Raw genomic sequence first — 16,543 nt, forward strand, 5'->3', positions numbered from 1 at the left:
CCATGGGATCTTTGGGGCAAGGCCCAGAGGATGGTTCCTGTTCTTTTCTCCTGGCGCCCTGATCGGCACGGTCCCGTGTCCAGCTGGGCAGAGAAGTCGCCCAGAAGGACCAGGCCAGAAGAGCCAGGCCGCCTTTCCCCTTCCCCTGCCCGGCTGCGGGGAAGCTGCTGTGGCAGCCAGTGGCACTTGGGGATGGGGGCGGGGGATGTGGGGCTGGCTGGGGACGCGGCTGCTTCGGCAGCGGAGCAGGGGAGAGTAGTGGCATTGGCAAACTTCGCACGCGGGCTTTTTTTGGGGGGAGGCGAACTTTGGCGCCCCATCCAAGGCCTGCCACCCCATCCAGGGCCCGGCGCTCTAGGCGAATGCCTAGTTGGCCTAGCGGGTGAGCTGGCCCTACGCGTAGTTGCACTCAGCAGCCAACAGCGTGCAAGAATAATAAGCCACAGGAACCTCACGGCCATCGGCCAGTCGGTGACCCAGGAATGCTCCCACCCCGTAAGGAGATGTGTTGCATGCTAACACCATGGGCAGGGACTCGTCGAAGTGGGCGAGGACATCATTCGAGACTAACAGGGCCTTGACTGCCCTGAAGGCGGCGGTGTGAGCCGGACCCCAGACCCACGGAGCATGCTTATCTAAGAGTCTGTGCAGTGGTTCAGCGATGGTGGCCTTGTGGGGGAGGAAGGAATGATAAACATTTAAAAGTCCCAGGAAAGCCTGTAACTCTGCCTTCAAAGAGGGTGTGGGCGCTTGACTGATGGCTTGTATCTTGTCCTCTGTGGGGTGAATCCCTCGGGCATCTACCGCAAACCCCAAGAATTCCACTCGTGGCACCCCCAGAATGCATTTCTCCTGCTTCACCTTGAGGCTGGCAGTGGCAAAGCATTCAAGCACAGTCTGGAGCTGCGCTGCAAAGGTGTTGGAGTCTGGGACCGCGATCAAAACATCATCGAAGAATGGCTGGACTCCCGGGATGCCTTTGAGGAGACAGTCCATCAGATTTTGTAAAAACCCCGGCACCATGCTCACCCCAAACTGCAGGTGCCGCACCCTGAATGCCCCACTGTGGGTCACTACGGTTTGAGTCTCAGCAGAGGCATCGTCCACCAGCAGCTGCTGATATGCCTGGGCCAAGTCCAGCTTGCTGAAAACCCTTGCCCCCGCCAAGGAAGCCAAGACTTGGCTGACCACCGGTACCGGGTACGCTTGAAGTGCCTTATTAATGGTGCACTTATAGTTGGCACAAATACGTATGTCCCCATTAGGTTTTAACGGCGTGACTATGGGGTGCGGCACTGGTTCTAGCACCCCCTGTGCAACCAGGCAGTCCAGTTTGGCTTCTATCTTGGGGCACAGTGCTAACGGGGGCCGCCTGGCTTTCATCCGGATGGGCCGCATTGTTGGGTCAAGTTCAAAAGAAACCGGGGTCCGGAGTAGCGGCCAAGCATGCCGTCGAAAATGCCCGGGAATTCCCTGCAGACCGAGTTAAAACTTCTGTGTCTGTACAGAGTGCACGCCCATCACCGCCCAAACCACGCAAGTCCCAGCAGGCTCGTGAGTTTCCCTTCCACCACCAGCAATTCCAAGGGGCCGTCAAAGTCTCTGAATTGAACCCTGAACTTAACCCTCTCAGGGCAGAGTTTCTGTAACGTCTCTGCCGAGATTATGGAAAACGCGGAGTTCCATGTAACGGGGGACCCCTCTATCACTACCGTAACATGCATCTTATTAGGGGCTTCAGGGGGCAAATTCAGTACCAGGTGCTGGTGGTGGTTGACGGTCAGTGTGTGTAGGTCCAGGTCCTCCTGGGGAGTGGACGTCTTCTTCTGGGCCCCTTGGGAATGGCAAGCATGAGCGATGTGGCCTTACTTCCTGCATGTTCGGCAGACGGCGTCATGGAACTGGCACATCCGGCGTTTGTGCGCCTCTCCGCAGCTGGCTCACGCCGCTTGGGCAGTCAACTTGTCGTGTTGTCCGGTGAGACCCCTCGAACACGGTGGCCATCTGGAGGACTCCCTCTAGCTTGAGGTCGGCAGTGCCTACCAGTTCACGGTGGAGTTTGGCGTCCCGCAGGCCCCAGACGAATTGTGTCAGGATGTTTTCTTCCCCACTTGTATAATCTCAAATTTAAAAATGCTACAGTATTATATTCTTAATATATTCAATTTGTCATCCACTATAACCTCTACATCTTTTCCAGAAATCTTATTGCCCTTGCATCAATAATCCATCAAGAATCTAAATGAAATACATACATACATAAAAATATACTTGTGTATCTAGTTTTCTCCATGTGTAAAATTTTACACATACTCATTCTCTTTGCTCTTATATAACTAGCCCAGTGCTCCATTTTATTGAAACCATTGTGAGTGGATTGCAGAGCCTACAAATAATGTTGTCACAGTTTTGTGTAAATTTGACAAGTGTTGTCCACCCTTTCATCCTCCTAACTAATGAAGGTGCTGAATAGGTGTCAGGATAAGGCAACGTTTAATGAACATTTATGATAAATATATGTTCTATACACTAACTTGGTTGTCTTAACCAAAGGGCAGCCATTTTTTGTTTGCGATATTAGACCCACAAGAGTGGGGGTCATTCTTTTGCCTTGTCAATGACGTCTCTAAGCCTTTGTGCCAATTTGAAATGTAACCTAAATGCTTACCCTTCAAATCACCTAACTAATGAGAACCCTGGCTATTTTTGAAACTAGGAACTTTTCTCCTAAAAGGGAGGGTATTCTTCCTCCTAGGCAAGTAATGATGGGATAGACGGCTATTTGGAACTCCACTTTCTGGATGCAAGAAGGCTTACTTTTCCATCTGTCAGAGTTTAAGCATAGTTTGTTTATGCATATTTTCTTATATGTTTGATTCATCCTCTGCTGTGTTTTCCTAGCTGTATTCCCCCCCCCACACACACTATTGTTCAGGGTATCTCTTTTGCCTTATGTTATTCAAGAATTCTTGTATACCACTATGCCTGATCCACTTAATCCTTTGTTTCTTGAGTGTATACCAATTCTTGTATACCAATTCTTGTATACCTGATCCACTTAATCCTTTGTTTCTTGAGGAGAAATGGTGCAGTTGGAAAGTCCTTCTTCAGTAAATACAAAGGGAGTACACAGACTTACCATCACTTCCAGCTACTCCCACTTGTGAGATATCTAGGAAGTGCTACCTAGATTTAAATATGAAAGGGTAGTGGCAGCATACCATCGATTAAGTACGACCATGAAACTTGGCAATGTTAGTCTCCCAAAAATCACCAGTAAGCAGCATATGAGTACAAGAAATATGTTGGTTCAGTGAAGATATTGCCTGCAAGGATCAAGGAGGGAAGACACTATTGTTCTCTCAGATTGGAAGATCTCTCCCCAAAAGCAGGCATGTAAAATACTGATATACCATGGCTGTCCTCAGAGACACCAATGGGAATGTGAGCAACTGAGGAGATGTTCCTGCAAATGTACCCATAAAATTAGTCTCCAGGCTCCCATGGAGCTATTACGGTAATCCTCAGAAGGTTAGAAGATTGCTACTATAAAAGTTAACGGAACAGCTTGGAGGAGATATACAGAACAAGACAATGCATATGGCTGTTTCCCCCCATTTCCCAAAAATTATGAGATTACTGTATTTATTTGGGAGGGGGGGTCCTAAGGGTTGTCAACTCCGGGTTGGGAAATTCTTGGAGGTTTTGGGGGTGGAGCCTGAGGAGGGCGGGGTTTGGGGAGGGGAGAAACTTCAAAGGGGTATAATGGCATAGAATCCATCTTCCATACTGACCACATGCCTCATAGACTCATGTCCCTCGTGGCTGGTGAAGACTGGTGGTGGGGGAATATGGGGTCCCCTGATAGATATTATCTACCTGTCCCTGGATTCAGGGGTCTACCCAGAGGGACTAAAAGAGGCTGTGGTTGTACCACTCTTGAAGAAATCAATTTTGGATCCCATAGATCCTTCCAATTACCACCTAGTCTTGAATCTCTCATTTCTGGGTAAGGTAATTGAGAGAGCGGTGAGAGAACAGCTCCAGAAATTCCTGGATAACACATTGGCACTCAACCCATTCCAGTCCAGCTTCCGTCCCAGGCCATGGAAGGGAGATGGCACTGGTTGCCCTCACGGACGATCTCCGCAGACAGTTGGATCAAGGTGGGTCGGTGCTGCTGCTACTGTTTGATCTTACAGCAGTGTACGGCATGGTTGACCACGATCTGTCGTCTCACTGCCTTACTGACATAGGAGTTCATAGGGTAGCCTTAAAGTGGCTTACCTCATTTCTCCAAGGTTGATGACAGAGAGTGGTGAGAGAGGGTGTCAACTAGGCACCCACTAGTGTGTGGGGTGCCTCAGGGGGCAATCCTCTCACCAACGTTATTTAACATCTATATGCACCCCCTCGCCCAACCGGTGTGGCGTTTCAGGCTGTGGTGTTCCCAGTATGCTGATGACACCTAGCTATATCTGTTGATGGGTGGGCAACCGGACAGCACTCCAGCAAACCTGGCTGAGGGGTTCGAGGCTGTGGTGGGATGGCTGAAACAGCTGGCTGAGACTGAATCCTGCAAAGATGGATGTTCTATGGCTGGGTGGGGGACTCCAAGCTCTTGATGGTGTGCCCTTAATACCAGCACCTACTAGCAGGAGTCTGGGCATGATTCTGGATGCCTTCCTGTCAAGAAGGCCCAGATCACAAATGATTTCAGGCTGGAGGTTCTTCAGCTATGTCAGGTCAGGCAACTGGCTCCTTACCTGTCTCTCCCTGCAAAACCACCTCCAGATTAGGCTACTGTAACTCGCTCTACATACGGCTACCCTTGAGACTGATTTGGAAACTCCAACTGATCCAAAATGTGGCGGACCAGGTCCTTTAGGGGAACTCATGCACAGCCAAGGGTATTTTGGGGCCAGAGTGCGCTGGAGCACCGCTCCAGGAGCTGGCAAAATGGTGGTGGCAGCAAGCCCCGCCCCCAGCTCCCCGCACAACGGCCTGTCGCTGGCCTCCCGGGGCCTGCGCTGGAGCGCTGCAGCCCCAGGGAGGCCTGAGGAGGCCCGTTGCCGCCTTTCCGGGGTCTGCACTGGAGCGCTGTGGCCCAGGGGAGGCCAAAAGATGCTCCCCTCCACCTTCCCGGGCCGGAGCGCTGAGGCCTGGGGGAGGCCAGAAGAGCCCCCCCCGCCACCCAGGTCCTTTCTTTGTTCCTTCTCTCTACTCTGTCTCTCTCTTTCCTTCCCTCTTTCCTCCTTCTGCGGCCCAACTCTAGTGAAAAGGGGTTTAAACTTTAAACCCCTTCTCTCTTCGCTTCCTCCCCCCCCCCCAGCTGGGGAAGGGAAGGGGAGGCTTTTGAAGATTCCTTCTCCCCCCTTTTTGCTTCCTCTTCTGACATCACTTCCAGTGATGTCAGGGGGTGTTGCATATGCTAAGGAGCTCCTGCAGCTCTTTTTCTACAAAATGACCCCTGCGCACGGCACATATCCAACCTGAGCTGTGTGAATTGCACTCGCTTCTGGTGGAGTACTGGATCAGGTTCAAGGTTCTGGTGCTAACCTTTAAGGCCCTTAATGGTCTGGGACCCACGTTATCTTCAGAACTGCCTCTCCTGGTATACCCCCCTGAGGAGCGTTGCTCTCAACAGATAAGAACTTACTGGTGATCCCTCGCCCAAGAGATATCCGGCTGTCTTCAACCAGGGCCAGGGCATTCTCTGCCTAAGCCCCAACTTGGTGGAACTCTCTGCCCAATAACATTCATGCCCTGCAGGACTTAATGCAGTTCCTCAGGGCTTGTAAGGCAGAGGTGTTCAGCCAGGCTTTTGGTTGAACACAGGAACCGTTTCCATCTGTCTGCCATTTCTGTCTCCCTGCTCCCCTGTGAGACAGTGGCACATTCTAGTGGTTTCAGCATCATCTTCTTGGGTTAAATACTGTATTTTATTGCTTTTAATCCTGAATAGCAAATATGTATGTTCCATATTGATGTACACCGCCCTGAGCCCTTCCACAAGGTTGTTGTTGTTGTTCAGTCGCACAGTCGAGTCCGACTCTTCGCGGCCCCATGGACTAGATCCCGCCAGGCCCTCCTGTCTTCCGCCGTCCTCTGAAGTTTGCTCAATTTCATGTTCGTTGCATCGATGACACTGTCCAACCATCTCATCCTTTGCCGTCCCCGTCTTCTTTGACCTTCAATCTTTCCCAGCATCAGGGTCTTCTCCAGTGAGTGCTCCCTTCTCATTTGGTGGCCAAAGTATTTGAGCTTCAGTTTCATTATCTGGCCTTCCAGGGAACAGGAGGGTAGTTTAAAAATCTAATTTAATAAGTAAATAAATAAATGTTGTCCAGATGAACTCATCTCTTTCACCTGGAGATCAGTTATAATAGTGGGAGATCTGTAGCCACCGCCTGGAGGTTGGCAACCCTAGAGGGCCCATGATCTATCTGTGTCCCAGTTTTGTATTATTTGCACAGACCCCTTTGAATAGAGTGAGATATATCTTAAAATGCATATGCTAAATTTAGGTCTCATCCTACACACATCACTTGGATGTAATCTCATTGATATCAATAGGGCATACTTCTGCATAATCCCTATGAGCCAGACTCTTGACAGGGCACAGTTCTTGCAGCTGTGAAAAGAAATAAGGAAGAGTTCTGTGGCAACATTGAGGTGCCACATATTTCTGACCAGATTGTATTACAATGGACAGCCAGTGTGGCCCATGTGCTCAATTCTGTGTGACTCCTACCCATACCTAACATGAAGCTGAGTGGACTGGTCTGAGCACATATTACACAGTTTGAACAGAACATTTGTTTGTGCTAAGCAAGTCACTTTCTCACTTGTCCCCAGCTGCAATTTAAATTCCCTAATCCTTCAGTGCTGTTGCCCTCTAGTGGTTTGAACAAGGTAATATAAAGTGGGACCCCTTGGCGACTCTGCAGTCGTGCCTTTTTCTAATAAGGGGCTGAGAGGAAGGGTCTCCTCCTTTGCTGTGACTAGCGTGGCTGCTGAGCCAATGCGCAAAGCTGACAGATGCTGAGCAGGAAAGAGGCAGCATTTAACGTTCTTATTAGCAATAAGCTTGATTTAGTCAAGCAGAAGAAGCACAAATTTAGGGAACAATTTGCTGCTATTAAGAAAGCTTTTAAATAGGGTGTTCGTGCACAAAGAAGCGTCTGACACCTTCCTGCAAACAAACTAGAACAGCAATTGACTGTGAACAGTCAAGTCATTCCAAAACAAAGAATACCGCTAAGTTTTGATACATGTATGTGTGTGTGCATGCACAGACACATGTGGGCTCTTGGTGCAGCACCAGGACCTACTTAACATACATGCAGATCATAATAGGGATAGTGGTGTTTTTTCTTCAAAGTTTTCCAATTGAGCTTCAAAGTAGCCACTCCCAGGGGCTTCTCTAATGCCCTTTGGCAGTGAGGGAAATCAACCACTCGCAGGCACTCATTTTCTCTCACACAGAACTGCCTCACTTATCTATTTGCCTTAGCTTGTCTACGTGCATCTAAGGAAGCAGGCTGTAGTGTGTAAAAGCACGCTAGTCTACAAGGTGCCACAACACTCCTTATAATCAAGCAGTACTACTTATTTGTTTTACCAAGAAAGCAGATTTTCCTAAAACCGAGACTGGAGAACTTGCAAAGTAGATTAGTGAAGGTTCCTTTTCCTTCAGAAACAAGGTGAAATGCTTTGTACCAGCTCAGGTCAAAAAATGTGTATGTTCCTTATAAATTCTGGGGAGTCAGGCCTATGTTACACTGAGATAGTTCAATCCAAGCACTGGGATTGAAAAAAAGATGCTTTGGTCCAGATAGCACTTGATATTGCTGTGCATGGTTTTGGGGCCTTTTCTGGCAAATCCTATGAGTTCCCTTATTTGCAATAAATGTCTGCTAGTGGTTGAAATGATGTTCTCAAAGGCAGGTTCACATTAGAAGCCATACAGCAGATTACTTACTATATGCTTGTCTCAGTTAAACGGCTCGAGGTGGAAGACTCAGAATATTAGCTCAGTGCTGCCACCTAAAAGAAGAGATATCAAAGAGGATGGCAACTATGTGTGAGAAGCCCAGTCTGCTGTCCATGTTGGAAGGACCTTTTAGTTCACTCTTCATGCTTTCTGATTCTGACTCCATCTTCAGTGAACAGCTTCCTGCATTGAGTCTGCGGTTGAATGGCAACTGACTCACGGCAACCTCGTTAAGTTTTATCTCATGGGGGTAATTCAGGGCAAGAGAAGAGCAGAGGTGGTTTCCCACTGCCTTCCTCTGCATAGGAATTTCTTGGTGGTCTCCCATGCAAGTTCTGACCCTGCTTAGTTTGTGCGTTCTAATGAAATCAGCTAGTCTGGGCTATTAGGACTGCTACAGCATTAGAGTAAAAATATTTATTCATTCACTTAATTCATACCCTGCCTTTCTCTCAAATGGGGACCCAAAGCTGCTTACATCATTCCCCTCTCCTCCATTTTATCAACACAATAATCCTGTGAGATAAGGTTAGGTCGAGCACGTGTGACTAGTCTGAGGTCATGTTTCCATGGCAGATTGAGGATTCAGTCATAATCTCGTGTTCTAACCATTATTCCATGCTGGGTCTCAGCATGCATAGTGAAGTTACAGATTCTGCACTGTGAAGTGTCAGTGGACCAACACATGAAGCTGCCTTATACTGAATTAGATGCCTGGTCCATCAGAGTCAGTGTTGTCTACTCAGACTGGCAGCAACTCTCCAAGGTCTCAGGCTGAGGTCGCTTACATCACCTACTGCCTCGAGCTCTTACCTGGAGATGTTGGGGATTGAACCTGAAGCCTTCTGCATGCCAAGCAGATGCTCTACCACTGAGCCACAGCCCCTCCCATCAGTTTATCAAAACTGACCTTCAGCCCAAACAAACACAATGTATATGCATCTCATGAGAGGGAATGGACACAAAATGGCATGCTGAACAATACTAACTCTGATATAAAACAGCACGTATGGCCAGTTTATTCCTTTATGTACAAATTCAGCCACAGGCTGAGATATTAAATTATTTCATAGCAATAAACGCAGCCCTGCTCACACGCTCACAGGTATTATGAATGTATCTCTTTTGAAGAGCTTAAGGGGACCTGCCCCACATCGTGGGTATCAGCTTATCTCTGCTTTTTTTTTTTTTTAAACTCAGCATCCCCACCCCAGCCAGAAGAGCAGAGATTATCATGGAAGGTCTCGTCTACAGCTTTCTTGAATCCACAAGCCACTGACAAAACAGGTGGTGTCTAAATGGAGGACTGAGTACCACTGGTGAATCTGGACTGCTGCAAGTCAAGGAGTAGAAATCAGGAAGAGTAAAAGTCAGGAAGTATTCTCGGACTGTGAAGCGAAGCCGTTGGAAGACGTGCAGTACAGGCCTGCACAGGGCTGTGCTAGATTTGAATGAGTTCTCTCAAAGAGTATCCACTTAGTACACAGAAGCAGCCTCTTCTTCACTAGAGTCCACTTCATCTCCATAGTGGACTGTGGCAGTGAATGGCTGGCCTTGATCGAGGTTGACATAGGTAACATTGAGGTTGATGTAATGTTCCCCTTTTAGACAAGACACAATATGCTCCACTTCCTGGATCAGTGCAGAGAAAGTTGGTCGTTCCTCAGGACTTGGGGCCCAGCAGTTCAGCATCAATGTGTACCTGCCTCAAATAAACGCAACTATATTAGAGCAGGGAAACACCTAGGAGAGGCATACTCATTTCAGATCCTAAGGACAGTAGAGTATCATGATAGTGCCTAGACATGGACCACGTCCTGCACACATGAAGAGTAATTAATGGCAGCACTCCTCTCCAGCTGTCATTCAATGAGCTACCCCCATTCTCAAATCCTCAGCCTTGGTTCGCATTATTCCCAGATCCCGCCAACCATGGGCGATGGCCCTTTCCCCCAGTTCCTGTGCTATGGTGTGCCCCAGGATTATTTTATGCCACACAGAGTTGAGGGGAGACAGCAGACATGTGCAAGTGGGAAAGGGATGCTACCTTAGATATGTCTCTGTGGAGCCAGGAGTCGTGTAGAAAATGGGGGCTTTGGAACATTGGGCAAGTAGGCTGAGTAACTGTGACCTGTAAGACTGTAATGAGGGGTGCAAGGAGAGCGAAAATGCACTCGGAAGGTCTATAAATCTGGATGATCATGACAACTCCATGCAGTGAAGAATTTAACGTTGTAACACAGAGTTTCTGGGCTTTACATGAATCTCAGATGCTTTTTCTGAGAGAGCCGCAGGTTTTTGGGGTTTTTTGTTTTGTTTGTTTGGGTTTTTTTGTAATTGCCACATGGCAGGATCTAATCAAAAGAGGCTCAACCAGGTTTGACTCCCTGGCCAATGCTCATTTACCAATCTCATCAAATCAGAAGGCCCCTTCACAAGAAATACATTTTACCAGGTGATGAGTACAAAACACCAACATAAAAATCACAACTTATTCGTAATCGGGCTCACCTGAATAGAAGAAAACAAAGGGCTGCACCAATTGGATCAAAGAGATGAAGAAATAACAGTGGTGCAGTGGGAAGAAAATTTTATTCCAACATATTAATAACCCCTATGCATTTCGCATTAAGCTTCTTCAGGGGGATCTGTGGAATATAAACGCAGCAACACTGTGGAATATAAACGCAGCCGGGAAGGTTGCTGCATTTATATTCCACGGATCCCCCTGAAGAAGCTTAAAGCGAAACACATAAGGGTTATTAATATGTTGGAATAAAATTTTCTTCCCACTGCACCATTGTTTTCTCTTCATCTCTTTGCCCACCTGAACAGAGTAAGCTCTTGTTCAAACACACATTTGGGCAATTCTAGCAGTCACAGTCATGAGGGCCAGGTAAAAGTTCGATAAAAGTTCTGACATGAGACAACCTTTCCCATGGCCCTTTCATTTTTGCCCCTCAAGCATAATTATCATTGGCCCATATCCACTGCATCCAGACATTGTGGTAAACTACCAAGCACAAAGGCAACTTGTTTCTCATGCCTGTATACTCCCCTCCCTTTGTACACTGAGTGCAATTGAACATTCCTGGTTTGAAGCAAACTCTGGTTCCCTGTGATGTATGAAAGGGGTGTAAGGAAAATCTGATTCACCTGTACACCTACATTTGTAGGTCATCATGAACTGGAACTAATTTTAAACAAAGAATCCTTAATCATGCTCTGTGCTAGAACGGAGGGGGGAAGGGCGAAATGAGCATATGTGGGCATATGAAACAAGTCACATGCAAGCCCATAGCAGCACATCATAGCTTAGCATTCAGCCATCATCTCATTCATTGTTCCCATGCATCCCCTTTTACCTTCCCCTCTATCATATTCTCATCCAAATATACCCCAAATTCTCCCCCGTTTCAAATCTCTTGAATTGTTTAATTTAGCACAGAATCTGAGATACCCTCCCTGACTTAGATGATTGCCTGCTCTTCTCCCTACTTACCTTGAGATATGTCTGGTCTGGTTCTTACTTGAAGGACTTTCTATGATGGAAATGATCTCTTTGCCCACCTGAACAGAGTAAGCTCTTGTTCAAACACACATTTGGGCAATTCTAGCAGTCACAGTCATGAGGGCCAGGTAAAAGTTCGATAAAAGTTCTGACATGAGACAACCTTTCCCATGGCCCTTTCATTTTTGCCCCTCAAGCATAATTATCATTGGCCCATATCCACTGCATCCAGACATTGTGGTAAACTACCAAGCACAAAGGCAACTTGTTTCTCATGCCTGTATACTCCCCTCCCTTTGTACACTGAGTGCAATTGAACATTCCTGGTTTGAAGCAAACTCTGGTTCCCTGTGATGTATGAAAGGGGTGTAAGGAAAATCTGATTCACCTGTACACCTACATTTGTAGGTCATCATGAACTGGAACTAATTTTAAACAAAGAATCCTTAATCATGCTCTGTGCTAGAACGGAGGGGGGAAGGGCGAAATGAGCATATGTGGGCATATGAAACAAGTCACATGCAAGCCCATAGCAGCACATCGCAGCTTAGCATTCAGCCATCATCTCATTCATTGTTCCCATGCATCCCTTTTTACCTTCCCCTCTATCATATTCTCATCCAAATATACCCCAAATTCTCCCCCGTTTCAAATCTCTTGAATTGTTTAATTTAGCACAGAATCTGAGATACCCTCCCTGACTTAGATGATTGCCTGCTCTTCTCCCTACTTACCTTGAGATATGTCTGGTCTGGTTCTTACTTGAAGGACTTTCTATGATGGAAATCAGCCCGATGCAATCTTATCCTATTACGCTACAAAATGCAAGGGGCTTCCCTCCGTAGAGTAGCCTTTTGGAAAGCCCTGACAAAAGTTCATATACTCACAGAGAATCTGGGCAGTACTCAGGCTGGGGCAGCCGCCTTCCTTGCAACAAGTAGCAGGTTATATCATATGGATCCACTCCTGGGTATGGGGAGGCCCCTCGTGTCATCAGCTCCCACATGAGGATCCCGAAGGACCACTGGGCAGAAGAGCGAGATGCACAGATCAGATCACTTCAGAGCAGAAAACAGATGGCCATCTAGAACCCACAAGTGTAGAGGAACAGCCAAGAAGAGTGCCCCCTGAGACAGGGTCACAATGTGATTCCTCAGTGTTCTCCACCTCTTCCCATTCCGTTAGCACAAAACAGTTCTGCAATGATGTGCCTTTTCACATACACGTTGATGAAAATATTCATCAAAGGAATTTGGGTTGTTCATGAAGCTGAGTGCATGGCCAAGGGGGGATGTTTTATGGCATGAGTTGTCAATGTATACATGAGAGCACTGAATTACCTAAGGCATTCTGACACCCCCACCCAACCAGTGAATGGTGGAGCTCCCGGGACTTACAGTCCTTTCTTGCCCATCCTACTTAACTCTGAGATCTCCCAGGCCTTGAAGGTGGCCACTCCACCACCCCTACACATTCCTGCAACTGCAGCAGCCAGCCCCAGCACTTGTCTTGCTTCTTTGCTTAGCACTTAGATAGTGCTTTCGATGCTCAAATCACTTTACATAAACCACCAGACCTCCCTTCCATACTCTTAATTAAGACTTTTGTCGAAGGGCTGGTACCCACTAGACTCAACCTCAACCATCCCTTATGTCTTTGGGTAACATCCAGTTACTGTCTTCTTTTCTTATCCTCTGCAGTTTCAGAGGTTCAGAGTCAAGTGCACAAGGAGAGGAACAGGAAGAGAAAGGATGTCTCCTGCTGCATCAAAAGTACTGATCCAAACTGCCCTTTGGGCATCTACTGGCAAATGTTTGCATCAGGTCCTTTGTGTTCAGTCAGTCACAAACCCTGGCTCAGTGCCAAGCACAGGATACACACACACACACACACACTTTCTCCTTGCATCTTTTTACTCACGGATCTGACCTGAATGAATAACGTGTGCTTTCTGCAACTTTAGCTTCACTGCACCAAAAAAAAAAAAAGGACAGAGGCGGAACCTATTCTTTCCTGATGATGAGCAGCAGAATAGGAAAGAGGATGTGTTGTGATCCATGAGGTCTAGAAGGAGGTGCATGTATGTAGTTGAGAGAGAGAGAGAGACAGACAGAGATTGCTTTGAATGTTTTCAGCTAGTGGACGGCAGGCACTCTCTAAACACAGAAGACAACAGGATGGCACTGATACAGAAGGGGAGCTTTGCTTCTGTCCCAGGAAGAAGAACAAGTCCATGTGCTTCTCATACCCTGGGAACAGATGCTTAAATGGGAAACAGAAGACAGACTCAGCAGAACCTTTCCCCATCAGACCTTCCATCGAGCACCTTTTGCTGTGGAGATTATCCAGTCCGGGGAGGAAAAAGCTGAGGACTTACTGTGGGAATCAGGGCTCCTGTGAGCCAGTCTTAACCACTGTTTTCATTCGCACTTACTACATCAGTCTTGGTGGTAAATTTTTGGGTCTGCAGGCTCTCCAGGGCCATCCACTTGACTGGAAGCTTGGCTTGACGGTGTCGCTGGATACTGTAATACTCCTTGTCAAAGATGTCTCTGGCCAGGCCAAAGTCTGCCACCTTCACTGTAAAGGTCTCATCTAGCCTGAAAAGCACAAGGAGGATTTAGATGGGTCGGGAGAAACATGGTGGCCAGATGAACTGCATCTTTTGGACATGGAGGCAGCACTATTCACAGCAGCTGTGGCCACAGGTAGCAAGCAAGCACTGCAGCTGAAAGAGCCTTCAAGAGCTACCAGGCTGAATCTCATTCTCCCAATTAAGGCACAGTTGCTAGATAGCAGCAGGGTCATATGTGGGATGCTTGATCTGCTGGAGCCAGGGATGAGTCTGCGTGAAGTAGGTAACAGCACAGTGTTTGTTAGCCCAATATTAGGTGCAACGAAAATAAGCCACAGGCTGGTTAATAACAACCTTCACCCCAAAGAGAATGTTCCAGTGGAGACACTGGAAATCATTTAGGTAGAAGTTAAGGTGCCTGATTGGGCTGCCTAGGTCAGACTATGGCCAATCCCAAGCTTCCTGTCCCCCACCCCATCAATTCCTTCTCATAGCAAGATTCTGCATGCATTCACAAAAAGGCGTGCCTGTTTCAATACTTACATACAGTTTCTGGCAGCCAGGTCTCTGTGCACAAACTTCTTCTGGGCCAAGTACTCCATCCCTCGAGCCACTTGCAACCCAAAGCCTATTAAATCCTTCACAGTAGGGTTCTGGGAGGAAAAAAAGGAGACTGTCTGACATTCAAGAAACTTAAAGTGAGTTTTCCATCTGGCTCTGGAGTTTATCCTCCCCAGGAGAGCTGAGTTGCTTGCTGGTGGCGCCCTCAAGCCAGCACTGCTGAAGTTAATTTCAGGGCTACTTCATGCAAGACAAATTTTCTACAGAGTCATCACTTTCGGATGGGAAATTGAGGGTATTCCTGGGTGTATAGCGTTGCATATGTATCTAGCGGGATCCATAAATATGTTGTGGGAACCTTCTGCTTCCCTGCTGCCTGTGCACAGAGCAAAACAGGGACTTGCCTATCACTTGATGATGTACACACAGCGGGCACATAACAAACCTACATTGATGTGATACTAGTGTAAAAAATCAGTCTAGTGTGGATCTTCCCTTCTCAGACATGACTGTCACATGTGTGCATGGGTGGGTGTGTGTCTGAGTAGCCCTCTAGTGGGCAGAGGCTTTAATTGCCTTTCCCCACACAAGCTCAAAGTGTGACCCAATAGCATTTTTAAAGTCTTTGATATGTACCTTTACAAGTGGCGTTTCAGCAAGAATACTGTGACATTGTGTCTGCATGTAAAAGTTTCAAACTTCGCAGGATGACATGGAGTAACTAATCAAATATAGTTGGTAAAGGAGTTGTGTTTCTTGGTACTAATTAGTCACAAAATGCAAACAGTAGGAGCCCATGCAACATGGCTTACAACAATATTCCACATTGTGTTTCAGTAGCAGTGAATGTACCATCTGGAGGTGAGAAGAGGGAAGTATACATTTTCACAAAGTAAAAAAAAAAGACGACTTCAAATGCTGTAAAAAAAAAAGTGCTGTTCTCCAAACTCTGTGTAATTTAAGGGAAGAAATATGGATTATGGACTATACTTAAAAAAAAAAAAAGCTTTTGAGAAGATGTGTAGTTATTGATGACTTCTTGGAAGGAACTTAAAGCCTTGGCTTTCGTGCCCATAAAGATTTTGGTCTCTGTGTAATTTATATTCATTAGCAACACGAGGCTATTGCTGTATGGCCTTCTTCCAAACTCTTTTAGACAGAAATAGCAGGCACTACCACCAGTCATGCCAGACTCTGGTGTCAAAAGTTTATGTTTTAGGCTGATTTCGCACTAGAGCTGCCTTGATGTTGCACCATCGTTTGCCCCAATACTATTGGTCAATTTCACACCCGAAGCCGCGGGGCTGCACTTGACCTGCGGCTTCACCCGATTTCCTCCACAGTTTTGTGATCCTGTTTTTTGAGGATCACGAAACTGCGGAGGAAATCGGGCGAAGCTGCGGGTCAAAATGCAGCCCCGCGGCTTCGGGTGTGAAATTGACCAACAGTATCGGGGCAAACGGCGGCGCAACATCGAGGCAGCTCTAGTGCGAAATTGACTTAGTCTTTCCACTTTAAAGCCTCTCATGTGCTATACTGCACCAAATGAATGATTGCTACTTCTATACATTACACAGTTCCTGCACAGAAAACACACCCAGCAAGAAATTTGCAGATCTTACATACATACATGCTTCTGTCACATCTGACAATCGCCATGTGTCCTACATGGCAATGCTTTGCCCTTAGATGGACATACCATGGGATCTGCAGTGGTGTTCTTAGGTTATACCCACAGCTTTGATGGATACTTCTTGGCAAAGCAGCTTTGGGACTGCGCAATTTAACACAAAGAAGCAGTGAGGGAAGAGGTGATTAACCCTTTCCCCACCACTTACCCCTGCAACTCCTTCTTTCCCCAGTGCTCCAAACATGTGCTTTCCCATGGAAACCTACTGAG

General features: G+C 47.1%; 1 protein-coding gene across 1 annotated transcript in view; it reads right to left on the reverse strand.

Moving 5' to 3' along the window:
- Positions 1–9,083: 9,083 nt before the first annotated feature.
- Positions 9,084–16,543, reverse strand: part of MST1R (macrophage stimulating 1 receptor) — a 76,771-nt gene continuing 69,311 nt past the window's right edge. Inside the window, exons 18-21 of the mRNA XM_015416352.1 lie at positions 14,626–14,735; positions 13,942–14,107; positions 12,395–12,531; positions 9,084–9,698 (exon numbers count right to left, since the gene is read on the reverse strand). Coding sequence (XP_015271838.1) covers positions 9,473–9,698; positions 12,395–12,531; positions 13,942–14,107; positions 14,626–14,735 — 639 coding nt within the window. The 3' untranslated portion in view covers positions 9,084–9,472. The remainder of the gene's footprint in view (positions 9,699–12,394; positions 12,532–13,941; positions 14,108–14,625; positions 14,736–16,543) is intronic.

The sequence above is a fragment of the Gekko japonicus genome, unplaced genomic scaffold (genome assembly GCF_001447785.1).
Source record: "Gekko japonicus isolate JY-2015 unplaced genomic scaffold, Gekko_japonicus_V1.1 scaffold1109, whole genome shotgun sequence".
NCBI classification, from domain to species: Eukaryota; Metazoa; Chordata; class Lepidosauria; order Squamata; family Gekkonidae; genus Gekko; species Gekko japonicus.